The sequence below is a fragment of the Stigmatopora nigra genome, chromosome 3 (assembly GCF_051989575.1).
Source record: "Stigmatopora nigra isolate UIUO_SnigA chromosome 3, RoL_Snig_1.1, whole genome shotgun sequence".
NCBI lineage: Eukaryota > Metazoa > Chordata > Actinopteri > Syngnathiformes > Syngnathidae > Stigmatopora > Stigmatopora nigra.
Genome location: NC_135510.1, coordinates 8,240,369 through 8,267,858, shown reverse-complemented (window position 1 = coordinate 8,267,858; position 27,490 = coordinate 8,240,369). Strand labels below are relative to the sequence as shown.

General features: G+C 39.7%; 2 protein-coding genes and 1 long non-coding RNA gene across 11 annotated transcripts; 1 reads left to right on the top strand and 2 right to left on the bottom strand.

Moving 5' to 3' along the window:
• Positions 1-661: 661 nt before the first annotated feature.
• On the bottom strand, positions 662-17,956 carry ap1g1 (adaptor related protein complex 1 subunit gamma 1). Of its 4 annotated transcripts, XR_013325931.1 has the most exons (24): positions 17,773-17,945; positions 14,408-14,611; positions 14,211-14,335; positions 13,672-13,813; positions 13,135-13,231; positions 12,595-12,671; positions 10,403-10,498; positions 9,943-10,023; positions 9,534-9,632; positions 9,395-9,450; positions 9,113-9,226; positions 8,865-9,005; positions 8,557-8,611; positions 8,326-8,448; positions 7,928-8,017; positions 7,724-7,848; positions 7,506-7,610; positions 7,261-7,402; positions 7,040-7,166; positions 6,435-6,539; positions 6,191-6,351; positions 5,892-5,990; positions 989-5,791; positions 662-948 (listed from the first exon to the last, which is right to left on the bottom strand). XR_013325931.1 is itself a non-coding variant. In XM_077713807.1 (23 exons), exons 2-23 carry the CDS (start codon positions 14,606-14,608, stop codon positions 5,690-5,692), a joined length of 2,463 nt encoding a protein of 820 aa, XP_077569933.1. In that variant the 5' UTR covers positions 14,609-14,611; positions 17,773-17,945; the 3' UTR covers positions 662-5,689. The 4 variants fall into 4 exon arrangements, 3 of the variants coding, with proteins under 3 accessions (XP_077569933.1, XP_077569934.1, XP_077569935.1); XM_077713807.1 differs by having other exon boundaries at positions 662-5,791; XM_077713808.1 differs by lacking the exon at positions 17,773-17,945 and adding an exon at positions 17,601-17,740 and having other exon boundaries at positions 662-5,791.
• Positions 17,789-27,437, top strand: znf821 (zinc finger protein 821). Of its 6 annotated transcripts, none has more exons than XM_077713812.1 (6): positions 17,789-18,046; positions 21,939-22,070; positions 22,198-22,301; positions 22,855-22,953; positions 23,038-23,204; positions 23,384-27,437. In XM_077713812.1, exons 1-6 carry the CDS (start codon positions 18,043-18,045, stop codon positions 24,288-24,290), a joined length of 1,413 nt encoding a protein of 470 aa, XP_077569938.1. In that variant the 5' UTR covers positions 17,789-18,042; the 3' UTR covers positions 24,291-27,437. The 6 variants fall into 6 exon arrangements, with proteins under 6 accessions (XP_077569938.1, XP_077569942.1, XP_077569939.1 ...); XM_077713816.1 differs by having other exon boundaries at positions 18,031-18,046; positions 22,178-22,301; XM_077713813.1 differs by lacking the exon at positions 17,789-18,046 and adding an exon at positions 18,693-19,007.
• LOC144194615 (uncharacterized) lies at positions 19,673-22,220 on the bottom strand. Its single transcript, XR_013325932.1, has 4 exons — positions 21,924-22,220; positions 20,972-21,098; positions 20,327-20,378; positions 19,673-20,248 (listed from the first exon to the last, which is right to left on the bottom strand). It is a non-coding gene; the product is annotated as an uncharacterized LOC144194615 (long non-coding RNA).
• Positions 27,438-27,490: the final 53 nt, after the last annotated feature.

Below are 27,490 nucleotides of genomic sequence, written 5' to 3'. Positions count from 1 at the left end.
GTCACAAGCATGGCACGGTCTGTAACGGCTCAACCTCGACCACGCCCCCGCCCCAAACTCACTACGACACGCCCTGTTTTGCACTATAGCTGGACCTGCCTATCAAACCGCGCCCCACTACGCAAGCCACGCCCACATTTCGCAAACTGCAACATAATAGCCTCCTAGTATGTATCCTGTCATCATTAGAAACACAATTAAGAACTCTGGTAGAACGGTAGTACCCATCTTTTTATTTTTATATGTTCATTAATGTGATGTCCCTTATTAAATAAATTAAAAAACTCAAACATTGGGCAAACTACTATGCAATTCATAAGTAATGGGTGTAAAGGGGTTGGTTGTCAAAAATCTTTATTCTTTGATGAACATCTAGCCACATTTTAGGTTTGATTTGATATTCTTTTCATCTAGAATAAAATAGAAGTTTGCTACCATCTTGAGGGATATTAGTGCCAGGGAACTGCATATAACTAACTTGCAACATATTTAGGCAGGAAAAAATACAGTTGCCACATGGGTGCCAAGGATTTGTTAAACATTTTTTTATTTTATATTACTGCTGCTTCTCTAGTCTTTTCTCTGATTAATTTTTTAATATTTAAATGATCTCAGTTAGTCCTTCAAGCCTGCAGGATACCATCAAGAAAAGAAACTTAGCTAGAGATACAGTAGTTGCACATTTTATTTGCTTGACCGTTTTCTGCATCCCAAAATGACAAGAATACACAGCATAAATCAAAAAATATCCCATTTAATAGTTTACAACTTATCATCTTTAATAATATATCATCCGTTCAGTCTGACAGTCACACTCACCTTGGAGCCACGGACTACAGGGTTCAGTTCAACGCGACAAACTTGATGAGGGGAAAAAAACAAACAAACAAAAACAAAAAATCATTCTGCCACATAGAGATCAGATTTTTACCAGCATGACCAGAAAAACTAAAATGAGGGTGCACTCCATTCATCGCCCTCTTTAAACCTTATTGTACACACGAGTATTCCATGTCAAACTCGCAAGAACTCCAGCGGGTCGAGTATAAATGACATTATATACACTGGTTTTAACATGCAGCTGATAGAATAAAAATGTGCAACCTGAAATCATGTAAACAGACATCACACATCACTCTCACACACAGTTTCAAAATTCAAATCACACACTGATAAGTTTTTTTCCTTCGAGGGTGTTCAAAGCACTTCAAATGGGTTGACTTTGCCATTTGTACAAGATTGGACAAGGGCTTGAAAAGAAAGAGGAAAAACAAAACAATCGAGTTGCAAAAATATTGATTTCTAAATAGCCTTTTCTTTGCCACTCATCCTCCTTTTGCAGTTACACCTTGTGGCGATAGGCGTGTAAAAGACACATTTGCTCAGAAGGCTGTCTTTTTCATAAATCCAATTTTAAACCTAGTTTTTCAGCCGCCGAAATTGGGCAATCAAACGCAATCTAATGTCATTGGACGTCCGGGCAATCAAGATAGGTTACGCACAGATCACTGGGCATGTGACACAGATTAAGGATTATTGGGGTCACACCGCAGAAGACGCATCATACCCAACCATGTCTTAATTTTGTATGACGACTAACAATCCATCAAAAATTGGTCAACAAAACTTTGAGACGGATCGATTGCTCCTCCCTGGTTAACTGGATGTTGTGAGAGAAATTGTAACGATTGAATTGTGATGAAAAATTGTGAAAAATTTAGGGTTGGGATTTCTTTGCTGAAAAGAATTGATTTTCAAACTTAAGTGGCACAGATTTACTTTGATTAAATGCGGGCGAGAGCGGCTTTAAAAAATGAACTGAGTAATTTTGCCAGATTGCTACTTGAACAGTGAAACCGATCAGTTTACCTTTTTTTTTTTAAATTATTATTAATGAACTCATTGACTGCCTTTGACGGCGAGACATCCAATCTATTCTGGCACAAATTCCACCGCCGTCAATGGCACTGGAACATAAACATTCAGAGTTGTGTTAACAATGAAGTATTGCTTTAAACACAAACAGTTAAAAGTTGGAATCGACGTCGCCAGGGCAAACAGGATTTAGAGCGCGAACGTGCATTGTGGGTGCTCACTAGTGCAGCATTGCAGTTTCTCAGTAGTACGTCTCATTATTCTAACACTCAAACCAAAACCCTATCGAGAAGCCTCAGCGGGGATTTTTGTAAAAAGGCGACATTTCCGCACTGGTAAATGGGAGGAATTCAGAATGCATCCGTTTAAGAATCTTTTGTACATATATGCATACAATTCCATGTGCTAGCTAATCTTTTGTAGTCTTCACGTGTTTTTTTTTTATTTAAGTGGATCAGCCTCTGTTTGTTTTACAGTTATATACAATGTACAGGTAGCAGACCATAGTATATAGTATACCTTTTACAATGAATGAGTGCCGATACAGGGAAGCCTGATGTTGACTACAGTTGACTATTTAGACAATATACATCGTGGAGAACTGGTTTAGAAAATGGTTTCTAAAAAAAGGATGAAAGATAGTATAAGAGACCCAAAATTTGTAAAAGCCCTCAATCTGTACAGAAAAAGCTAATATAGCATTTGTCAACAACAGAATAAGAACAAAAACAAAAGAAAAAGTGAAATTATTTTCCTCCATATACACATATCGTAGCTGAAAAATATTTCCAAAGCTAATAGTCTCTCTGATTTTGGTCACAGGAGTTAGATAAGTGAAGCATAGTGATTGAATATCAAAGCATGGCGGGGCGGCTAATGTGGTTTTGTCGCTAACTTGGACTGGCGCACGCGTACAAATTGCCGTCAGCGTTTTCATGCAGTCGTGCGCCCCTCAGATGCGATCGGGGACTAGAAAAGCAGACCAGCCACTCGAAAAAAGTTAGTAAAAAGAGAAAACATTGTGAGGTATCAACGGTCGCCTCCCCCGACAGAGAAGACCAGAGCCAATTTCAATCGCGCCACCAAAAACTCTTCACGCAATTCGTCGACAAATCCACGTCAAAGAAGGGGACGGGAGAGTGGATCGTAATGAGAATTTACCACAACACGTAATACCGACTGATGAAAAAAGGTGACATCTATTAGCTGCCATTATTTTTTCCAAAGATTTGCTTCGTTTGGGATCTATCGGGCCCACGGGAAACGAAGCAACATTAGAATGGGACGATATGTTGCTAGAATGTCAAAAATTGTGGCCTTCTGGCAAACTGTGCAACCGTGTTGCCACACTAGAGGGGGAAAAAAAGTTGAGTATCGCAGTATAAGGAAAATGTCTAGGTTTTGTTTCATTTTTTAACGTAAAACGTATACATTTATGTACGTTATGTTTTAGGGTGATCGTTTTTGTATTAAAATGCAAATTACATCATGATAAAATGTTAATTTTCCCAATTTAGTTTAAAATTTGTACATGGAATGTTTGAGGTTCTAACATAAAACGTTTAATGGCGATGCATTTCAAGTCAAACAACATAATGTGACATTTATGCATGTTTTGTTTTGGGCATTATCATGAAAAACCTCATGTACATGTACTGTGATACATTTCATGTTTTAAGGTAAAAGGTTTCACAATAAAATGTAGTTTTTTTATGTTAAACATATTGCATTACAAAAAGTTATGTTGTAACTTGGCAAATTTGATGTTCTAACGCGCCAAACTTGATAAGATCATGTTTTAAACATGATCGATTTAATGTTATAACGTCATGTTTTACATGGTAAATTTCCTATTTTAACATAATAATTTCATGTAAAATGATGCTTATAACCATTAAATGCGACATTGGAAGGCAAATAGTCATTAAAATGAATCATGTTAATCTTAAATCAACTTATCCCATAACTTAGTAAGTACAATGTCTTCAAGCAGTGAATTGGAATTTAATAAATTACATGTTATAACTTGATGTTTTGCATTTTAAAGTGATGAAATCCCATAATAATACTATTATGATACGTTCCACATTAGGATGCAACATATTTCAAGTTAAACTTGATTTAATTTAAATTCAATATTCTAACATGCTAGGTTTGATCTGATCAAGTTTTAATAATCTCTAACATTATGACAATTTAAAGTTGAGATTGTTACATTTCACTTTTTAAGTATTAATGAGATACAAAATCGATTAGATCAGTGACCAACCCAGTGTTGGCTTTTGTTTTATGACTTTCAAATGTGAAATTAATGCTATCCCAAGATACTAAACTTTCTATTTTCTAGTGAGACTACATACACGTCGGAACCTAGACACCTTTAAAAAAGAAAAAAAAGCCGATTTACACAAGGTGAAAGACGATATCCCATTCCTAAACCGTCACGATCAATTCCCTCATTTTGAAGCGCACACGAACAGGCTAACAACACACCATCTCATAGCAAAACTTTTCTCTCGTCAAGTCAGAAAGGCACGTCACTTTGATATCAGGCATAAATAATCAAGTCGATTTACTGCAGAAATCAAACATATTTTCACAGAAATAGTGCCGATGTGATGACTGGCTCATCGATGGGAAAAAATAAAGAGATGGGGGAGGAAAAAACAGCATTCAGTGCATATACTACATTCAAAACAGGCTTCATTTACATAAGTTTGTGCCGGGTGAAAAGCTCAATCAGGTAAAACAAAAATGGCTCATTAAGCTGACTAAATTAAGAGCCGAGGGGGTAACGACCTTTATCTCGGAATAAATGTCCTTTTAAGACTAATATATTGTGCCTGTGGAACAGAGCAAAGATGCAAGCAGAAGTTTAAAAAATGGTTGCTGTCGGACAGAGACCTCGTTTTAATCAAAAAATGTTGATTAGATTTTTTTTTGTGTTCTTGTCTGTGGGGAGAAAAAAAAATCTATCTAGCCTAACGGCACGAAAAGAGTTCAACTTGATGTAAAATTAAGTTTCCATTCATTTTCATTGTATTTATTTAGCTTTTATTAAGACTATTTCTTAATTTAAAAATATATATATAAATAATAAAAATATTATTTTGGCATAATTGAGAAATGACATCCCCGTAGGCCAAAATATAATGTGTTGGGTTGAAGAGGTCAAGTTTAGTCAACTCATCAATTTAGATATTTCATCCCTGCATCTTGGCTTTTTGCCATTTTTGTTGTCATTTTCAAATATTAATCATTTTTACTACCAACTTGAATATTGGCCTCTCTTTTTTCCAGCTGCAATTTTGGACACCCGGGGATTCTGTTCCGGCAGCGACAAAAGGCAACACCTTTGAGATGGATTTCATGCCTGAGTTACTAGATGCAAAATCCCCAAATTCTGCTCGAGATGTAATGAGGAAAGTTACCAAAGTGATTTACCTAACTTGCATTATTTGGGCTTTAAGAGGCTCAGAGCAATCATAAATATCATTTTATCAAAGTATGTTCATGTTATATTAACTACAGTTTTCATGTGGGGACGAAAAAAATCATTTGGATGACAAACAAAAGGAGGGATGACACCAATAGGGAAGAAAAAAAGAGAGAAAGTTCACTGACAAACAGCTCTTCATCTGTACTGGGTTTTCCTTCGTTAAAGACGCTCTGCTGCGTATTTAGTGATGTCACTGAGGGGGAGTTTGTTGGAAGGACAGTAGGAGGAAAAGGAAGAAGGGTCAAGGTGAAAGAAAAAATAATTTCATAGTCCCCATCAGAGGGGCTTTTAGGAGGAGCAAAATGAAACAACTCATCACTGCCACGATTGAGGGGGGAAGTTATTGACCTCGGCCAGGTCTTGCACAGGCGAGCCTTTGTGGGTGTACGTCAGCTTGATCCTCATCCGCAGCTGTTGCTAGAAAAGAGGAACATTGGTTTTCACCAGGTCGAGGGGGGGGGGGGGGGGGGGGGGGGGTCTGTGTCTAAGATTGCCAGCTCTTTGTAAAACTACTAACTTTCTGCGGGTTGAGGACTCTGATGACCTGTGTGACGGTTCCCTGGTTGAGTGCTTGGACGACATTACTGCTGGGGGACAGGAGCTGCAGCTGGAATGTCTGACAAAACAAATAACAGTTAAACTTGGCTTACCATAATTCATCAAAAATGAGTTGAAAACTATTGTGATAGTCGAATAACGTTTAGACACATTGTTGACCTCGCGTCCAAATCCTCCTCTAAACTCGTTGCCTGTTGTTAATAATGATAAGACATCCAAGGCATTTGCACTTGTTTCTTGTGATCGCGTCCATTTTACCTTTGGTACTGCAGCCTGAAAAACGAAATCTGTCATGTCTGAATCTGTGGAGTTCGAAGCGTGGATGGTGATGACGGCGACGTTGGGGTTAGGGTTGGCCCTCTCGAACGTGAAGTCGATTTTTAGGCCGTTCTTGTTGTATGCCGTCATAGGGGGAATACCTGAAGGTGGAATTTTGAGTCAGGGCGTGTAAACGGACAACCCAAATACGGTGTGAAGGATTATGGGAGGAGAGGAGTCTCACCTGCAGCTGCAATGTCATTAAAGAGGGGTTGTGAGGAAAGGCCGTCCAGAAGAAAAGGGGGTTGGGAGGCGGGGACAGAGGGAGCATGAGCAGGGGTTGGACCGCCTTGGGAGGGGAAGGGCAAATTAACAAAACAGGAAATGGGTCCTCAAAGTCTAGAAGGTTCTATGCTTCAAGATATTTAATTAATAAATTGAGATTTTTTTTTCCAAATGTGCAATAAAGGATTTTTTAAAAAATGCTTGTTTACACTCTGACTAAATGCAAATGATCATTGTACAATTTTAACCAATCAAATGCGAGTACATTTCAGATTCATTACCTGCACCTGTGCTCAAATCTTTCAGCATGGATATCGATGAAGTCACAAAATGCTGCACTCGTAAGCCGTCATTTTTGTGTATTCATTATTTTGCTATTCCAATAATTCTAAATCTAACATTAGCAATCTTAAATACTTAAAGCAACGGTCTTTACATGAAACTCATTCATACTAGGTGTCATCCGTTCCTGTATTATTGTGTGTCAAATAAAACCATCCGCAGTGAGCAACAAGGGACAGTTCCTGAATTGTTGAACTGGTGATATATGTAAAAGTGTCCTACCACTTAGTGAGATATCAACCAACAGGTCCAGCAGTTCTCCTCCAGACGATGCAGGCTTGGCGGGCACTGTGTTATGGATTACTGGCACCACATCATTACCAACTAGTAGGTCTAATAAATCATTTGCCTGGGAAAACAAGTGTTCAAGTTGTCATTCTCTTACCTACCTTTGAGGTGTTTATTATGCAACTTGTAGGAATGCAGGGAAAAGGTATGATCACCTGGTTGGCTGGCTGACCGACTAGGGGTGGATGTTTGGATTCCCCTAGAGAAGGTTCTGTCTCTCCATTGGTCTGCACAATCTCTGTGGGGCCATTAGTGGCTGCTTTCTCCATTATGGGCATCCGCTCGAGGAGAGCTGGCCTGAGGAGAGACACAAGTAAATGGAGGATGAACTATCCAGAGCCAATTCCACTCAATGCTCCATTCATTAGTCTTGGGCGTGTTGGCAACGCTTTCATTGCACCTCATGTGGTCGTATTTCTTGAAAAGTGCGTTGTACTCCACTGCTCTCTGTTGCAGTTCCACATCAATGCTGCTTCCGTAGATGGAGACCACCTTCTTGATTCGACTAAAAGAAAATCGAATGTGCGGGGTGGGGAAAACAAGACGGGTGAGTCTTTTTCCAAATGAGTTCACCACTGCGAAGCCTTATTACGCATAGCGTGAATTCCAGTAACTCACTTTACACCGCTGAAGCGAGTAGACAGCTTCATGATGGCGGTAAGAGAATAGCCTCGGGTTACAGGCGAGGAAAGATTAGATACGAGCAGCCCTTCAAGTACATCCAGAACTTCATCTTCAGTCACCTTATTTGAAAAAAAAAAATGAAGTTATTTATTTCTATATCATGTATAGCAGTTGTCTTTATGCGTCTTCATTATGTACCTGGATAGGCTCCTCTTCTTCACATTGTCCAGAAACCAGTAGATCGCCGTATTCTCCTATGCACCAGGATGCCACTTGTACAAGAGGTTGCTACAGAGATAGAAACAAGACTCTAATTTACCCACCCTCTCAAACCAAAACTCTACCTAGAGCTTCAAAATTGATTGAATTTGTGAATGTACTTCCTTACAAATATTAGTCATACCACCTAACGTTTTGAGGCTGTGATGAAATTGCATTTCATGTCATTAATTAAATATGATTGAATTTTGCTCCAAAGCTAGATTTTAGGGAAAATGTAAATTGCAGTATCAGCCAGACAGAAATTGCAATTAGATTTTTCTTCCAATCTTGTTTACGCTAACACTGCCTAGTGATTAGAATATGCAAGTCCTGACCTGTGAGATGTCATCCAGAAGGGCTTTATAAAGTCTTTGTACGGTGTATGCGTGCATCTCGACACTGTTGGTGATAAGCTGGATGAGGTTGGGCACAGAGTCATCGCGCACATAACTGCCTGCCTGCAAAGACAACATGTTGATTGGTAAAATATCTGAGTATTCCTTTGGTAGAAACTGCTCACAGTACTCATTTAAAAAACAAATAAAAAGTTTTCATTATTTGCGTACTGTTGTCAGAACTCGCATTATGGTGTCTATGTGCCATCTTTTTGAAGGAGCATACCTGGAACACAAAGAGTGGCATTTCAGGCACTGATTGTTACATTTTCTGCACACAAAGCAAGGTTATGCGTGCTGCTGTGAGATAATAAATGTATCAACAGTGTTTCAGACGATGGATCACTCTTGTTATCATCACACAACATTTTTTCTTATTTCTGACACATTTTTAACAAGTCTCTCCGGTGCAATATGAACAAATTAGACAATGGAAGACAGCTACAATGTGTTAGGAGGACAACGTTTCAATCTCGTACTTTTCTGCTGCTAGAAAGACTCCTGATGCACAGTCGGCTTTGAATTCTGGGTCGCACGAGTCCAGGAAGTAGAGCAGCTCTTTCATCATGCCTCTGATGTTGTTGCCGTTCACCAGGGCAAAGCTCAATTCCATTGCGCGCCTATAATAACATCCAGAAATGGATCGAGGAGGGAAAACAAGCAATTAGAATTGAAGGGGATCGGATGAATGTCCTCAAAGTCTAAATATTGAAAATCACACGCTTACCTTTTGATGGAGACATCAAGGTCTTTTAAACAATCCACAATGGTACTCCGATGCCTCTGCACAGCATTGTGGTCCGTCTGTACTGTCTTTAATAGCGATGTCAATGCCACATATCTGAAATGGTGAGTTTTGGTGAGCTTGCATTTGAATGAGAAAATGGTTTGTAATTTAGCATGGATGAAGAGACTGTCAATGTACTGCCAAAATAGCATTTTCACAATAATACTGTTTTTGTTATGACAAACAAGGAGCCAGCAAAGTCCAAATGAATATCGCATTTACCTTATGTTTTTGTCATTATTAAGGAGGAATCGACCTAATATATTAATGGCCAATACCTAAAACACAAGAGTTGTCATATTAATTGCAAAGAATCCTTGAAAGCATATTTTCGCCCCATTTCGAAATTCAATGAGCTTACCCTCAGTCCACTTTCTGACTTGATGTCCATAATAGTCAACACAGTCTCGTAAAGGATGGCATTGCCCACATTTTTACTTGTCTCAGTGTTTGTTGCAACCTGTGGTCAAGAATAATGATGCGCATAAATAAATATGACACTTAACACATTCATGCCCTTGTTGTGCTGTTTAGTGATAATGTGATTTTGTTTTCTTTGCTTGGCATTGTTTCTTATGAGATTCAACAGCTGAGCTCAGCTGTAACCTCCTAAGAAAAATGTGTCAACTGCTAGAAAGACTCTTGATGCACACAGGAAGAGGGTTATGCTTGGTTTGATAAGCAAATGTCACACTGCAGAGTTTAAAATACAACAAATAAACAAATACATAGACAGAAAAATTATTTAAAAAAGCAATAGGAATTGTAACCTGTGCAAGAATGTCATTCATAGCTTCACTGGAGTCATCGTCACTCCTTCCTAAAATTCGAAGTAGTCTCAATATGCGAACCTTAGAAAAAGAAAGCAAGACTGTCAATGTAAATGGAATGCAATTATGACATACCGTGGGCTGAAACCCAAACCTGATTGAAATTGGAGGAGAACAGCATAGCAACATCTGTTTGTATAATCATAATAGTGACGGTCGCTAGGGAAATTTCATGTTTTTTTTCTCCACAATTAAACCAACGTCAATTGTGTTTTGTTAGGGGTTCAACAAAATAATGTCGCAAAGCTAAGGTGGCCATTTCCACAACACCACAAGGAACACATTGTATTATTTAAAAATCCCAACATCAAAATATCGGAATTAATTTTTTTAAATGCGACACTTCAGTATTTAAACCTTTGATGTTACACTAATTTACTTTTGGCACATAAAGATTTACCTGTAGAAAAGGATCGCTGATTCCTGAAACATCATGTTCCGGCGAGTATCCAGACATGATTAGGTTCTTAAGAATTCTCACCAATTGTGGCACCAGCTACAAAAAAGACCAAAAAAAAGAGAAAAGAAGCTTTGTCACAATATTTTGTTAAGATATTCCAGCCGTCTACACTGATCCATATAGAAAATTCAAAAGGTGCTCATTATTATTGTTAGCAAATAGGAGTTATTGGTTAAGTTAAATTGAAGGCAATTCAACTGCAAATCTCTAATGTCTTTATGTAGAGGAAACGTTTGGGTTATAAAAAAAGGTTGTTTCTAGCTAAAAGGAGGCACTGCGTATATAAAAATGTGTTATTTTAGAAAGGCATTTTGTTAAAAAAAAAAAAGTGAAAAAATTTGGTCGTCTTTATGTGCTCTCTTTTTTGAGAACACATTAAGAGTTTTGTCTAATAATGTTTTGGTCTATCAACCCAAAATAAAACTATTGCACCTGAACATTAACGTGTTAGATTTCTCTACATTCGTGAAGCAATGAAAACTTGGGTGACAGACTTTGTGAATAACGCTATTTCCTGATGGCATCACCTGTGGCCATCCCGTGAGAAGAGACCCACAAAACAGTGACCAAATCAGTTACACATTTGGAAAATCCAAAAAAAAAAAAAAAAAATCTGAATGAGTAATGTAGCTGACAAATGAATCGTCATCTTGGGGACGATTTGTAACACTGACATTTTAATGCTCACCATACAAGATAAATCCAAATAAATTTAAGAGAGAAAAAGAAAGCACCATGAATTACAGGACATCTCAGATGACTGTGAAAAGTGAATATACTAATTACAGCATGCACCAGCTATGAGATCAGAATGCACTCTTACCTTCTCATTCTAACACAATGCAGGAATTGTAACAAGGACAAATGACAGAAAAAATATGAGGTAGATGTTAGGGAGTGGAAAATCATTCACTTTCAAAGAGCTCAAAATAAGTAGATCATGAACATGAGGGGTGGTACTTCAGGCAAAGTTTTTGCTGCATCAAGGGAGAACAGCAGCAAGTGAAACAGAGAAGAAGCAAATAGACAGCAAACGAAAGCGATCAAACATTGACGAACCTCAGTCAAAATCTAGCGTAGTCGTACAGTGCACGACTTGAGGGCCAGAAATTCCCTTGCCCACTTTTATTTTATAGTGCAGGGGTGGTTAAAGGCACGTGGGATTAATATCTTTTCACTTTAATGGCTTGCCTGTTGAATTATTGCTGCTGTCATTTTTTTTGTTACAAACTGTTAATCCAATGTGCAGACATCCAGTTTCTTTCTACCACCAGACACATTTTTATCTCGCACGTGACCTACATATTGCTGCGAGTGCACGTTTTGGCTGCACGGAGCTTCGACATTAACTTCCTCACTTAATCTTAAACTGAGAGATAAAAATGCGAACACAAGGGGAGTCTCGAGCATGACACTTTAAATATGACATAAGCTTACGACGCTAAAGTCTTCAAATGCGGGCACTAAATACTGCCATTAGCGGGGTTACTCACAGAACACATCAATTGGGGTAGTCTCCTCAAATTCCACATGAGTATTCGTGACCGAGTGTGTATGACTTTAAAAGATGGGGCTTAGCCTAATGGGTGGCATGGGTGTCAAAACATGACACTGTAGAGTTGGCTATCTATCTGTCCAGTGACTGGCACTAAGAGCTCATATGACTGTTGGCTTGCTTGTCTTTTGATTAAGTGCATCGACGGCTGTGTTCATTTTTGACCACTTGCAGGGCATTACGTTTCTACTAGGGACGGTAGACATATTAAATTGGTAATATGTTACCTTGTTACATGTTTACTTAAGTGCTAAAGAGGTTTCAGAAATCAATGGATAAAAATTGACATTAATGCCCATTTCAATAATTTTTTGATAGCCAAAAATCCCAATAAACGTCTTTCAATACAGTATTGGGATTATTTGAGTAGATTAGGTGCATCGGCTTCGTGTTTAAGAACATTCAAAATTTCTGTATTCCAGATAAAAGAACAAATAATTCAGAAATTGGAGATTTACCGTTTTTGTTGTTGTTTTGGTACACCGCTCAATAAAATTTAAAAAAAAAGCATCCAGGCAGAATCAGGGCAAAACTGTCTTAGCAAATATATCACAATCTCAAGAGGCTGTGTTTGTACCTTCCTGAAGTGAGACAGCATGTCAGGACTTCTCTCACACATTTCAGTAAGGAGGACAACGGATGTATGGAGAACACCTGAGGGAAAAACAAACGAGGGGTCATTTCTCTGACAAGGACGGTGGGAGAGAGGTTACAAGAGTTGAGAGGGAGTGCATTTGTGCCTTTATGCAGCTGGAAGGGAATGTAATAAAACTTGTGATGGCTAATTGGAGATGGGCACAGTGTTTCTTCATAGTCAGCAGTCACGAATATTATAAGAGCTTGACAAGGCTAGAAGAAATTAACGTGGCAGCAAATGAAAGGGTGATTGCTCACACCAGGAATGATCAAAATTACTATATAACTGTATATACTTGATCATAGAGGGATTTTTTTGCCTCATTCATCATACTGCCCGTGAAGGACATACATTATGAAGGACATACATTAAAAAGGACAGCACAGCATAGTGATTGGCAGTGAAAAGGATGACTGGCGCAATGGTGAAGGGCAGACATGAAAAAAAAAAAAAACATCCTGACTAACGGTTTGTATTTACCATGGTTCTTCTCGCTCAGCAGGTTTTTCGTGGCTGGAAGGAACATTTCCATGAGTTCGGGAACCTTTCTGATGACATGAACAGCACACAGCGCCGCCTATCACAAAGACAAATATTTAGACACAAGACTAGGGGCAGAAAAAAACGAAAAACAAAAAGAAAACTCATTTGTGACCATTGTTGGCACTAGACATCCAATCAATATGGTACTAGGAGGCATAGCAGCGTTGACAGATCTCCCATTCCAAATGGATTGGGTGTCATTGGTTGGAGTTAATATTTAATTTAAAACAAAAAAAAGGAAAAAGAGATTTTTTTGAATGAAAAGAAACAGTAAGTGTATTGTTTTTATGCACTAGCATTTAAGGATATTTTTTATCTCTTATTTTTGGAATAAAAAAAGACAATATTTAAACATTTTATTTTTATTAATTTAAACTGTAATCATTTTTAAAGGAATTTGTTAAAAACAGAAATGCTCCTTTATTTTGTTCATTGTTCAAAAACAAATAAAAAGGAGGCAAAAAACTGATATACCTTTTTTCTCAAGTAAGAGTTAGATGTTTTGAGAAGCTTCTCAACCTCTCCCGCTAGGTCACGGCACATTTCTGATGAGCCCATGCAGCCCAAAGTGCACAATGCTAGTCCCTGGACGTACTGTGTGCTGTGATTCAAGTCACTGAGGAAAAAACGAAGAAAAAATGACATTATGCACAGTAATATTTGGACGGTATGGTAGGTACCATTTTATCATCCACATCCAGCCAATTTGACAAAAATATTGTATTTGTTCACATATGAGCCACAGTGGACTATGAACTGTCAACATTGTATTAAAGAATATTTACACCAAAAGGCTTGCACCTCATTAGCCTGTTAAAAATCCATGAATAAGATCCACTGTACTATAAACCGCAAGGGTCAAAGCGGTAGCTAAAAGGAGCGGCTTTTAGTTAGATAATTATAGCGCATGCCCAATTCCAGAGTGCATTATTGATTAAAAAAAAGGTAGATTTAAACAACTTTAAGAGTAAAAAAAATTGAAACGCAACTGACACTTTTAATGAAAAGCTTACTTCTTAATGCAATTTGTCATTAATAGATGCACGTCCTGCCTTTCGTCCAACAGCAGCATGGCGCCCAAATAACCTATTCGCTTGTCAGTAAACTTCTGGGATGCAATCAGCTTCAGGCACTCAAGCTGGAAGAAACAAAAATCCAACAAAGTTAGGGTACTTTACCATTTGTCCTTCACACATTACTCGTAACTTACCTGCCCAAAGTGCGCCGGGTAGCCCAACATGTGCATATAAAGGAGCTTGGCCACATTTCTGCAACGGTATGTGTTATCCTCTTCTCGAAAAGATGAGCGGATAGCAGCACACTCTTTCTGGATCATTTCGCGCTCCTCCGCCTGGGTCCGCGCCGTCCGGATAGTCCGGATCAGCTCCCGCAATCTAATCGGAGCTGGCATTCTCTGGAACAGACACCACAACAAAAACGGTTGGTATACCAAAAAGGAAGAACTCCATAAGGAAGTCCTCTCATAAATGTTATCCCTATAATTAACATATTTCGCTTTCCCTGCCCTGCCATACCTAGTCTTTTCAATCTTCCCTTTTGGATTAGATCAGCGTCAATGTCAGCCAATAAATTGTTACTTATAATTTGTATACTCACCTGAAATCAAATTTTGGACTATGAGATGAACCTGACTACACCAGCAGGCAGCAAATTTGGCAAGAAATAATTAGATCAAATGAGGGCTGCAATGGACTAAAAGCCATAGATATCCACTTTACACTAAAGATACACAGCTCATTATCCCCTAAAAAATACATTAACTGCACTGGGTGGAATGTTCATAGCGGGGGATAAAAGTAGCTGCTTAAAGTCTGAAATTTACAGGAGAATAACATAATGTTCCAAAATTTCCAAAGCATTATAGAGAGCTGTAAGGGTGACCAAGTCTTGACAAAAGCGGTCTTCGAATAGTTTCAAGGTGTGTTGGTGATCGACAGCCCCTGGCACGGGCTGTTTTAATGAAAAATTCCTTTTGGGTGCAGAACAAGAGTGCATTCTTATAGATGACATTCTTTTGAACTCTCGGTCAATGTAATTAATATCAGAGCATTTTCAGTCGAGTCAAACTGCATTGATAGTCAGTCGCTAAAATGAACAAAAAAGCATTTTGCATGTTTATGAGGCAGTTGTAAAGAGTATCTGTCGGGCGTTAAAAATATTGTAAATGATTTGAACCGTTTGAATGTATAACATCATATTGCCACTTTTTTATGCACACCTATTAATTCTCTTTGAGACAAACACTTCTAGAAACAATCAACACTAAATCAAGCAAGAACTCCAGATCACATATAATGACGCAAGGCACTAGCCAGGTAGATATGCTATTCATTTGGGAACAGAATGTATGCACAGTGAAATGCTCCAAACAAGCTTCTCCCCTCTTGAGATTTCTTGCACTAGATTTTCTTTTAGGGCATGACACCAAGAAACAACAAGCTTGCCAAACCTTCCTTTTACAACAGGGAGAAGTCAACTTGCTGCGTACTGCACTACAAGCACCAACAACAGATTAAACAGGCTTTGAAAATCACGTTCTTAAAAGTCGCAGTAAATTACTAATCCATGTACACTTGCAGGGTAAAAAAGATGTCGAAGCGGTTTCAAAACGACAACGCTAAAGCAGTCTTACATGCAGACTAGAAATGAGCACTGAACGAACAATGGAATAGCGTGCTCACCTTTTAATGATTAAACAAAGATTCCAAATATTACCAGCCACTCTTGGGAAGGCTTTGTATGAAGCACAAGCATGTTAAACTAGGGCCTCTCTTATAGTGTCAACAAAAAAAAATCTCTTATCTGAACCCATAGAGGAAAGAGTTGAGCTGTTCTTTTTGGCTAATTACTGAGTGTTAGCTCACATTGTGTCAGAAAACATTCCACAAATAAAAGGAGCCGTGAAAAAGAGACCTGAAATTGCTTTAAGGATTTGTGGGGCAAAGCTGGGACATTGGAAAGAAATACAGTTTTTTTAGATAGGCTATGGGCTACATTTTGAAAGCATCTTTTCATCATTGTTCCGTAGTTTGGGGTCGTCACTCCGAGGTTTTTCTGGTTTGGATAACATGCTTGAAACCAACCACAGAAAGTTCACAGGGTTTTGTAGAAATGTGACAAGAGCTGACAAAAAGAAACAAACTAAGGGCAATTTAGAAGTCGGATTCATAGTACATGCAAAGGGTTCTGAAGATTTAGCCTTTTAAACATCTTTCTCTGCAGTTGTTTTGTGGCTATCAAAAACCTGGTCAAAACAAGCACAATTATGTTAAAGCACATTAAAAGCTTCAACAACAACCAGTCAGCAATCAATTTATCAGCTTCATGCAAAGTATTTCGGGGCCAGCTATAAAGCCACTTTGTTAAAGTAATATGGATTTGCAATAATTTGTTTTTGCACACAAAAAAATCTTTGTTGACATGCAAGAAAGAAAACAAAAACCTGATCAGATTTGGATTCATGACCCTAAATTTTTATTGGAACAAGTGTTTGCATCAAGACAACACAAAGTGCTATTGGTAGCATTTTTTGCGCATCATCATTATTTATATTTAACCTGACAGTCCAAATAAAGTTGAATTTGTTTATATTACAACAAATGTGTACATGATCTAACACTTGTAAATAAAGACTTTAGTACTATATATTAATAGTACTATTTTACCATTTACTTTAAACTGAATATAAGATTCAAATATCACATATTGACCTCCTTGAATAGCAATAATCAGTCTAAACAATTTTAATAATTATGTATCTAATGAATTGTTGCTGTCATTTTGGGGTAATGTATTAATTAATAGACATTTCGAGCTATTTGAAGTGTTTTTGAAAACTCCAAATAGACATCAACCACTTGTCGTGTTGCTCCCTGGCGATCTTAGTATTTTCTTTTTAAACGTTTTAAAAAGCTGAAGTTGTAGTGGAAGGCCTGCATCGATATTTCATCTTTGCATATTTTAAACACTCCTTTCTAAAACACAAATGACACCTACACATTCCAGTTAGCAATGAGCTAACACGAGTAGCATTTCAAGTTGACACTGGCGGCACAGTACGTTGCCTTCACCTTGAGTGACATTAAACAAAAATGCCAAGGTTGTATTTCACAATATTTCAGAAATTAACAGAAGAGATATCTTGGTTAGAAAAATACACCTGAACCTGTCCACGCCATATGATGCGGTTTTCAGGCCTTCTTTTGGATTAGGCAACCAGCGAGCACCTTGCTCACGCGTTTTCGCTCCATGAAAGCAAAAAGTATCCACACTCAAACGGATGGTTTATTGCGTTAGCCGGATAAAAGTGAACTTTCAAGACGGTATTGTCACGACAATTAAAGATTAAGGCTCCGAGTAGCGTAGTGTGAATGGTTGTGTACCTAACTTAGCTTCTGTCAGACACAACCCCGGTGCACTGAGGACTGGAGCCACTTCCTATGCAGCGCAACAGTGACTTGTCAACGTAAATACGATACAAATCGCCGACTATTTGGACCCCCTTTTGTCATTTCCACACGCCTACTGATAGGACCTAACTTGCGGTGCACTTACCAGCCGTGGTGATGCCAGAAAGTGAGTGGAATCGTCTCTATTAGCAATGGAGGGAGGAACACACTCGACATGCAAAATGGTGGCTAGTCCAGCCTCAGCACATCTACTGCAGGCGGAAGGTTACGCTGACATGTCCCAGAAGGTTTTGAGGCGAGGTTTGCCCAAGAAGTTTAGCACCGTACAGTAGCAGCAGCGTCCATCGGAATTGATTTGTGGCATTGTTTTTCTTCCCGTTTATCGCACCCGATACGCGGATGATCTCTGGATAACATGGGTATTCTATTCATCTTATCAATACTGTTTGACCGTGTTGATTGGAATGCGCGATGAGATGTCAATGCATCGTTATTGTAATGCGCTAGCTTGTTGTTAGCCGATCGCTAACGCCAATTGGTTTCATTTACAAAGAGGACTGCATCAAAAATATATTGTTGTCAACTGTTTTGCAGTGTGGTGGTTGTGAGTGTTGCTTGTGATTTGGTAACGAATGGGTGCCATCCCTTGTTATGATTTTTGTTGACGTGGATTAGTTTTTGTTTAAGTCCTCCTCTCCTTCCCTGCGGAAGAATATCACATTCTAGTCTACGGAGTGATGCGGTCCTGTTACTCGTGGCATTCAGTGATGACGACTAGTGTAATGTTATGGCATTGGGTGTGTAGTGTCTATGAGCGCTATCTTGTGGTTCATTCTGCTCCTGCAACATCAAATCCATCCCGTCGTTTTTTTAGATTACGTATCCATCAACTTTTTGTCATACTAAAAGTATCCCTGCACTCAACATCCCGTCCATTCTAAAATATGAGTGATTATTACATGTAATCCTGCGATTACAAGCTCCTGTGCTAACACTTCCGCGTTGAATGAACGCAGCCCACAATGCATTGCGACAGGTTTTCCGTGAGAGATCAGCTGATCATGCGCGTCGCTGCAGTGCGCGCACGCGCGCACCAAGGTTCTCTTCTGCGCGATCAGTCGGTGTTGTAAAAAGGATCAAGTACATTATTTGGATTTGTGCGTTATAATCACGGCTGCAACAATGTGAGGGTGTATGCTGATTCATTTACAAAAATATTATTCTTGCATGGATCTTTGGATTGATCCCTTGGAAACAATAATTTTCCACCTGGATCGGTGTGTAGAAACGGACGGTTTCTCCACATGCATCTACATTTGCGTCCTGATGGAGTATAACATTTTTCCAGGCGAAAACAGAACAATCCTTTCAAAGTTGACTGTAGGTATTTCAGATGTTGTGTGCAATTGCACTAGGTTTTGTTGTTGTATTTCCAGCTCTTGGCAAGCCCTATCTGACAGAATTAGCGATATTTATAATGCCTGGCTTGCTCTCAAAATAATGAAACATATTTTTAAGATTTGGGAAATGAGGTGGGATGTGCGAAGAAGCATGCAAGACATTCATTATATATGGATATCCGCGATGTTGAATGCAATTGCACATATTCACATTTACATCTATTTGTATTTGAATTCCATCAGAGGGAGGTCTCAAGTTGTCACTCATATAGTTGTTCCTCTTAATTTTTGAGGGAATTGTGGATTTATTGTTGTCTGTAGGTTAATTAACTGAAATTACAGGTGACAATCATGTGGTAACCCTACTGTCTAACTATTGAACCTAAATTCTGGGCTAATCCAAGCAGTGCAACATCATGGTGGGAGCAAAGAGTTTTTATGGAGATAATTGGACAAGATGTTATAGTTTAGATAACTAGTTTAACAAAAAAAAGGAGATTTTGGACCAAAATCTAAACTCAAAAATGAAAAAAGCCTATCCCAGCTGACCTCAGGCCAGAGGCAGGGGACACCCTGAATTGGTGGCCAGCCAATCAGAGGGCACAAGGAGACGAGCACTCACACTCATACTCATACCCAGGGGCAATTAAGAGTGTCCAATCAACCTAACATGCATGTCTTTGGAAAGTGGGAGGAAACCGGAGTACCCAGAGAAAACCCACGGAGAACATGGAAACTCCACACAGGTGGACCGACCTGGATTTGAAACCAGGTCCCCCACCGTAAGGCCGACGAATAATTCCTTATTGAAATTAATGAAATCCTTCTTAAGAAAAGTAACATCCGTGTTCCAAAGCCAAGTTTTAGCCTTCTATCTTTGCCTAGAATTAGTTTTGCCCACCCACTCATCTCGCGTCTGTCCCTCGCCATGTCTCCATTATTGCTGGGTTGTTTTGTGTGTCTGTCGGCTGATGAGTTTGTCTCTTTGTCTGGATTCAGTCAGACACTGCGTCACCTCTTGCATAGACACACAGACCCTCACAGATAACATCACAGTGGCAAAGACGAGGGAGGGCGAAGAGACAGATGTACAGACACGACGACGGGGGAAGGAGGAGGCATATCCCACACATCAATCACCAGATTGTGTGAATCTTGCTTGGTGTGCTAGCTCATAGTTCAGTGCTCAGACGCACTCGAGCAGTGCAAACAAACGGGGATCTATGGGAAAAGTGCCCAAAGTGAGTTCACACATCTGCTTCATACGGTCTGTGGCTAAGTAGCAAAATGACAAACTACCTCGAGACCTGTGCTGACCATTTGGGGAGCTACTATTTCACTCTCGACTAACCTGTAACAGAACACCTAATATAAAGGATACTCATTTGAAATACTGTTGCTCAAAGTATTTCAATACTATGTGAATCACAAAGTTCTTAGATCTCAGATACCAGATCAAATATTCAATATATATCGTATTCAATAGCATTGTGGGAACTAATTGGTGGATAACTAAAGTATAACTAATCTTGTCCATATAGTACCAAGTTAGCCATATTATAATTACTAATTACTACTACACAACATTACTATTAGCATATAAGTGCACTTATTGGATATTTTTTTACTCAAACAACACAAACTTAATGTTTAAAAGTCTAACGTTTGCCACTCTATGCAACATTAATTAAGGAAGTAACATTTGTATTGGTGTTTCACATAGTTTGTGTTTATATTTTTGGAAGAGGAAATTTTGTAGCAAAACAGTCTTGTTTCACAGCTAATGCTCTATTTTACAACAAATCAAGATTCATTGAAATATTAAAGAGGCATGCTGTTGTTTATGAAAAAAAGATGAGCAGGTCACGCTCTTCAAAATCCATTGATCGCACGGAAAACTGTTACCCAGGTTTAAACATTTGTTCATTTTCCGTTCTGGCTCACCTCTCAAGATTCGCAGGGGTGCTGGAGCGATCTTTGGGCAGTGGATGGGGAACACACCCTCAATTGGTTGCCAGCCAATCGGAGAGCGAATGGAGACAAACAACCGTTCGCAGATCTTGGAAGGAGTCTCGCATGAGCAAAGTGCAATTTGGGTCGATATGGAAATGATGCACATGAGGGCAGCCACAGTCGTTGTGTGGGTGGTAGTGAGAGAAGAAGAAGAAGAAGAAGAAGAAGAAAGAGGGAAAAAATTAGTGCAACCTGCTTCTATCCCTGTGGGACTGCAGTATGTATCTTGCTGTGTGTGTGAGCTAGTGGTGGGGGGTTGGGATGCAAATGAAGTGTGCACGGCGGGTATCGCATTTGTTATGTCCCGCTGCAGGACAGCCATCAGATTTCCCTTGTGGAGTCAGATTGTATAATCTAAACATATGGCACTAGCTAGTTTTCATTGGGATGACTAATTGATTATTTTTTTTTCTAATCTCAGAGTAAAAGCCTGTATGGGATACGCTTTCAAGGGGTCATTGGCACATGCACGAGGCCTGAAAAATTAATGACAACTTATGGAAAATAAGGGGGTGAAGATGGATTTGACGTTGCTATGGAGATGAAGAGCCTTGTTGTTTTGTAACGGAATGCTTTTTTTTTAATGTTAAGATTCACTTAAACATTATGGACCATCACCATCAGTGAGCTTGGGTTATCCCAAACCTATTTATTTACTAGGGAAAACGAAGTAAACATACTGTTTGCTTTATACTTCTGCATTTTCCGATATATAAGTTGCCTTTTTAGGTAGTTTGACTGGGCCTGTGTACTCATCCTCTGGTGCGACTTATATATGGTTTCTATTTCTAAACTTTACGGGATTTAGTGGTGATTTGGAGTCTAGTCCAAAAATGTTGACACTTGCAATACAGGGTTTTTGATGTTGTCTTTCTTCTCTTACCTTTCTTTTGCCCAGGGCCGTTCCACACTTCTGGCATGACAGGATTCCAACATACAATTAACATGGACGGCAGGGACGAGTTCACTGAAGACAGTGAGCGCTGCAGCAACAACTCCCGGGATGTCCTCGGACAGGAAAGCAACACAGGTACATGACAGCGCCGGCGGATGGGGCGGGCAAAATTCCTGTCGCTGAAGGGGTGTTAGTGTGAGTAAGCCCTACCTTGTGTTTTGTTGTCCCGTTTGTATTGATAGGGCTGTGTTTGCCTCCATAGAAGACAGTGACAGCGATCCCGACTCCTTGTCCAACGCCTCCGCTGACGACCACATGACTGCCAAGAGGGCGCCGTGCCGCCTGCAAGGAGCAGGAGTCAAAGAGGTAAGAAAAATGCCAATAAAAAATTGATTTGGGGGTCATAAATTGTTTTTCTGTTGCAGTACATAGCTTTAGACGGAGCCTTATTTGTCGATAACATCCCCAGACAATACGCTACACTGCCACCCCCGTAAGGATGCAAATGACGAAAACCTCTCTTTGAAAAATCACTGTTGTATACAATGGACGCATATGTGAGGGTGCTATAAAAGAAGAGCGAAAGGCAAAAACAACTCTTATAGCTTCATGCCATCTGTTGGCAAATGTTTTCTATTTCAGCATCACAGTGAGTCACGTGTAAGACGCTACACAGCGTGTCCTTGCAGGTGAGTCATGGCGGTGGGTCACTTGCACGTCATGTGAGTCCATTGGTTAAACAAAAATTCAAATGGGGTGAAATGGCCAGTGGTCCACCTTCTGAGAACTTGACACATATTTTAGGACACTCAACGGAATGCACTTAAAACTACTTTCGAGATACAGCACCAAATGTCAGGAAAGTCAATTGTGCTGTGTGTAGTCAGAATTTCTTTGATGGATTCCTGTGTTTCTGCAGGAGATCGAGGACGGCTCCGATCACAGCAACAACTTTGTGTGTCCCCTCTGCACGCTGGACTTCACCAGTCCAGAAAAGCTTATTTCTCATGTCTACCAGGTGAGGAGGGGGTCCAGTCTCATCCCTCAAAAATGTTGGATTAATGCCGCCTTTGGGGTGATAATAGCTTGCTGTGTTTAACAGCACACAAGCCTAATGAGCAACGCCAAAAGCTACGTGTGTCCCGTATGCGGACGAGCGCTGAGTTCGCCCGGCTCGCTTGGACGTCATCTTCTCATCCACTCTGAGGACCGTCTGTCCAACTGCGCCGTGTGCGGGGCACACTTCACCGACACGGACAACGTTAACAGGTGCTCCTTAGCTTGTGTTAAAGTTGCACACGTCCAAGTCAAAGCTAGTTTGTTCAAAGACACTCACCATCATCAGTGTGGATGAGCTATAAGTCTTTAAAAAAATGGTCTTTTTAGCCTCAGAAAATAGGAAAAAAATATCTCTTTTTTTTTTTTTTTTTTACAATTTTTTGCTTCAGGGAAAAGCTGAAAGATGTCCTGGACACAACCAGGCTTGTCATCTCTGATGGAGGGGACACTTGTCCCTTGACCCACCCGCTCTCTAGCACTCCCATGTCCAGCCCGGGAGGGGGCCCACATTCCTTGTCCGGCCCCAGTTCGTGTCACGGTCCTCAGTCGTGTCAAGTCCACGACCCTAACGGGAGCCTATGTCAATCGCATCGGACGTGCCACATGTCCGGCCACCCTTGTCAAGGCCCTTCCGGCCCTGGACCCTCGTTTCCCTCGCTGCCCGACAGTTTGCTGTCCGAAGGACCCTCGCTGGCGTCCATCCCCGACGCCCTCACTTCGTCCTCCTCGGGTCTTCCTCCCATCCCCGACATTCTGAACCCGACACCCGTGTACCCCGCCGGCGTCCTCCTGGTCTGCAACAGCTGCGTGGCCTATCAGCAGCTGGTGGAGTCCCAGTCCCCCACTCGCAAATGGGCCTTGCGCCGCAAAAACGAACCGCTGGAATCGCGCCTGCACCGGCTAGAGCGCGAGCGCACGGCCAAAAAGAACAAGCGGGCGTGCGAGACGGACGAGGAACGTGAACTACGGCGTCTGCGCGACCGCGAGGCCAAGCGCATGCAGAGGATGCAGGAGTCGGAGGAGCAGCGGGCGCGACGTCTACAGCGGGACCGGGACGCCATGCGCCTCAAGAGGGCAAACGAGACGCCCGAGAAGCGACAGGCTCGGCTCGTCCGCGAGCGCGAGGCCAAGAGGATTAAGCGGCGGCTGGAGAAGATAGACCCCGCGCTTAGGACGCAGATCGAGCACGATCCAGCCGCTATGGCGGCGCTCACGGCGGACATGAGCCTTTTTCAGTTCCCCTGCCCTGTGCCCGTCCCCGCCATGGGAAATGGACTCTTCATGAAAATGCCCTAAAAGAACTGCACTCTAATTCAGAGGTGTCCAAACTTTTACATGCAGAAAATTCAGAGGGCACAAATGGGGGAGGGCAACACTTTTTAAACCATTAACTCATTCCATTCCACCCAAGACTAATTAGTATACGTATAATTCCAGGTTTTTGCGGAACGCCAAAAACGGGGGCTAATATATTTTTCAGTACTCTCCGTTTTTTTTAACTTTTCATGGGCAATACTGTAATTTTCTTATGCAGCCTTTTGTCACTTTTTGGATGAATTTGTGTCCATATTATGATCTGCTCCCATTATAAAATAATTCACATTAGTATTTTATAGCACCATTAAGGGACCTGCCCTTCCTCCCAAAATGCTTGTCACTGGCATGGAATGAGTTAGTCCGTGCAGTAAGTGAAGAAATAGACAAAATAGGAAATGAGCTGTAGTTTGGACACCCCTGCTCTAATTTATTCCAAGTGTTGCGAATGTTCCACGTGAATGGAAGATGACCTTAACGCATGTTGTAAAGAGATTGAACCAGTTTGTTTTGCTCCTCTTTAGTGGAGACCCATTGTTTTGCACACGGACTGTCAAGGGTGGGAGGAGCGATTCTTTTGGAGCAACTCTATCCTCCTCACTGGTTCAGTTCCAGACCAGTTCCGCTCCGTTGAGACATTCTACCTCAGCTCTCCTTTTGCTCAACTACCCCTGTTTTTCTACTGCCTTCACATAACGGGACCAAGCTTTCTGTTTTTTTTTGTCATACACCACTTGTGTGTAAAAGGCTGGAAAATGACCGGCAAATATCCATGAAAATTCAAGTGTGGAATATTTGAAAATACTTCAAATTGGAAACCTTCCATGGGAATTCACCAAAGTTTAAATGATATGATGACTTGCGTGTTATCATTAGCAATTTACTGAATGAAGTGTCACAAAAAAAAAAAAAACACGGTCTTGCACCAACGCAACTTTTGGCATCATTACTGCTATTTCTTTAAAAAATGGTTTGGGGCCCAAACTGGAGTGCAATGGAAAAACCCATGCGAGCCCAGGGAGAACATGCAAACTCCAAACATTGTCCCACCTGAGATCAAACTCTTGACCTCAGAACTGTGAGCAGCTTTTTTTTTATTGAATGGTTTTCTAGACTATCAAAGAGGAACTGTATTTTTTTCTAGATATAAGGGAGAGTTTCCTCTTTTTACACTTCCAAGGGACAATGGGTTTTTGGACTCTGAAATTGAAAGTAAACCCGGGGAGAGGTTTTTAAAGAGTTCCATTTCCAGCCGTTTGAGATGTCCCGTGAGAAGCCCCTTTTCAGTGTATTATTAAAGTTTCCCTTAAGAGAAGATTTACAATTTTATAAATTGACTTTGTCCCTATGGAAAGTTTCCAACTTTGAACATTTCAATCTAACACTGACTCCACACAACCTTTTCTACTTCCTCTTCTGGTCTCTGCTGCTGGTCCCCAATAAATGTTACCTTGTCTTATTCCATATTGACGTGCATCGGAATCAATTGGAATAGAATGGGGTAACTTGATCAACTTCAGCGGTTTCACTCAAAAAGTAAACATTTTATCTACAGTATTATTGATATCTTCTTGCAGAATTTTTCATTTAAAAAAAAAATGTTTACAAAGGTCCGAACAAGACGTGCTTACACTTTTCAATTTAAACTACTGACAAAAAGGAATACAACTGTGTTACTTTTAAGATTGAAACCTGCAACAATGGAAAAACTAGCGACCGTTAAAGTGTTCCACATCACTCAGCGTCATTATGGCACATTGTTCTGCAATCAAGTGTGAATATTTTGTTGTTGTTGTCATCTTGTTTATTACATTTATTTTTTTAAACCACATGATGTTTTAATTTTGTCTGTTTTGATGCTAATGTAAAATGAGCTTAAGTCTTTGCAATAAAACTTGACAAAGAACAAAAAAATGCAAACTACTGGCTAGGTTTGAAGCACTCCCAGGATCGTTTTTTCAGTCTTCATAAGCATATCTTAAAAATTAAGTTTGTTAGGCAGTTTAGTGAATTATCATTATTGACAACATAATGTCCAAATTGTTACGAGCTTTTCTAAACATTTAATTAAATCAAATTATATGTCAAGTAGGTTGCAAATTGTACCAAACAAAAGTTAAATGTTGATGTATCAAATTTAAGTTAACTACAATTGAATTGTAGTTAGCCTATCATGCTTTTTTAACTAGCAAAACAATTGAAAAGAGCTTTTTTGGGGTGTAGGTTTGATATTTTTATAATTAACCACTCAAAAAATACAAATATGTACACACAGATATACATACAGAAGTCTCCATAAAATAATTGTATTACTATTTTAAACTTTTTATGGGTATTTTAATGGGTGACAGGTTCTTTGAGGATTAAAATATTTTCTATTGTTGTGTCTTTAATATTTTTCTCCCCCCACAATTCAAAATGTGTCAAATTACTATATAATTATGAATTATTATTTTATAAAGGGGATTACATTTCACATCTCTGGGAGTGCATCAAATACCTGGGAATTTCAAAAAATATTTATTATTATTAACTTCCCATTGAGACTATGCCAAGTGCACCTTTTAGTTTTTTTGTCTAAACAAACATGAGTGTAACCTTCTCAGGAGATTTAAGGCAGATTCATTTGATTTGACAAAATATATACCTTTTTTTTACTGTCGTTTTGGAGGGGGGGTCAACACCGGAAATCAACAGGCTGTTAGTCATATTGACTTCCTGTTGTGGACAGGTTGCGTTCTCACGTTAGAGCTCATTTCTCCTCTTCTTTCTCTATGAATTAAATGAATGGTGTTAGTAATGATGACAAAATGGCACATTAATACATGGACGTCATTTGGGGTTATAGATCAAGTGTTTGTGTTTCTAAGCAGAACAGTGCATGTGGTCAAAATTACACTACAGTATGAGCTCATATCTCACCTGTTTGGTTCTTAAAGGCATTATTATAAGAGAAAATATTACAATTTAAAAAAAGGTCTTTTTGTTTCTAAAAATCTATCAGGATTTCCCATCTACGTCCTTGTTTACAGAGAATTGGGCGAGTTGAGCTGCATGTCATTTTAGTGACTGGTTAGTATGTTGAAATACAAATTACGAATGGGCGAATAAAATGATTTTACCAATGAAGTCATCTTGTTTTGGTCTTTGTCATGAACACAGAGTGACAGCAAAGTCCAAAA

Bases quoted from the DNA above. Each gene is read 5' to 3' on its own strand.
- znf821 (XM_077713812.1), top strand. The intron at 22,302-22,854 runs GTAAGAAAAATG...GTGTTTCTGCAG, and splicing joins AAGGAGCAGGAGTCAAAGAG to GAGATCGAGGACGGCTCCGA. The intron at 23,205-23,383 runs GTGCTCCTTAGC...TTTTTGCTTCAG, and splicing joins GACACGGACAACGTTAACAG to GGAAAAGCTGAAAGATGTCC.
- ap1g1 (XM_077713807.1), bottom strand. From the start codon at position 14,608: ATGCCAGCTCCGATTAGATTGCGGGAGCTGATCCGGACTATCCGGACG. The intron at 8,018-8,325 runs GTCAGGACTTGC...CTATCTCTGTAG, and splicing joins TTCTGGATGACATCTCACAG to CAACCTCTTGTACAAGTGGC. The intron at 7,167-7,260 runs GTGATCATACCT...TTGTTTTCCCAG, and splicing joins TCGGTCAGCCAGCCAACCAG to GCAAATGATTTATTAGACCT.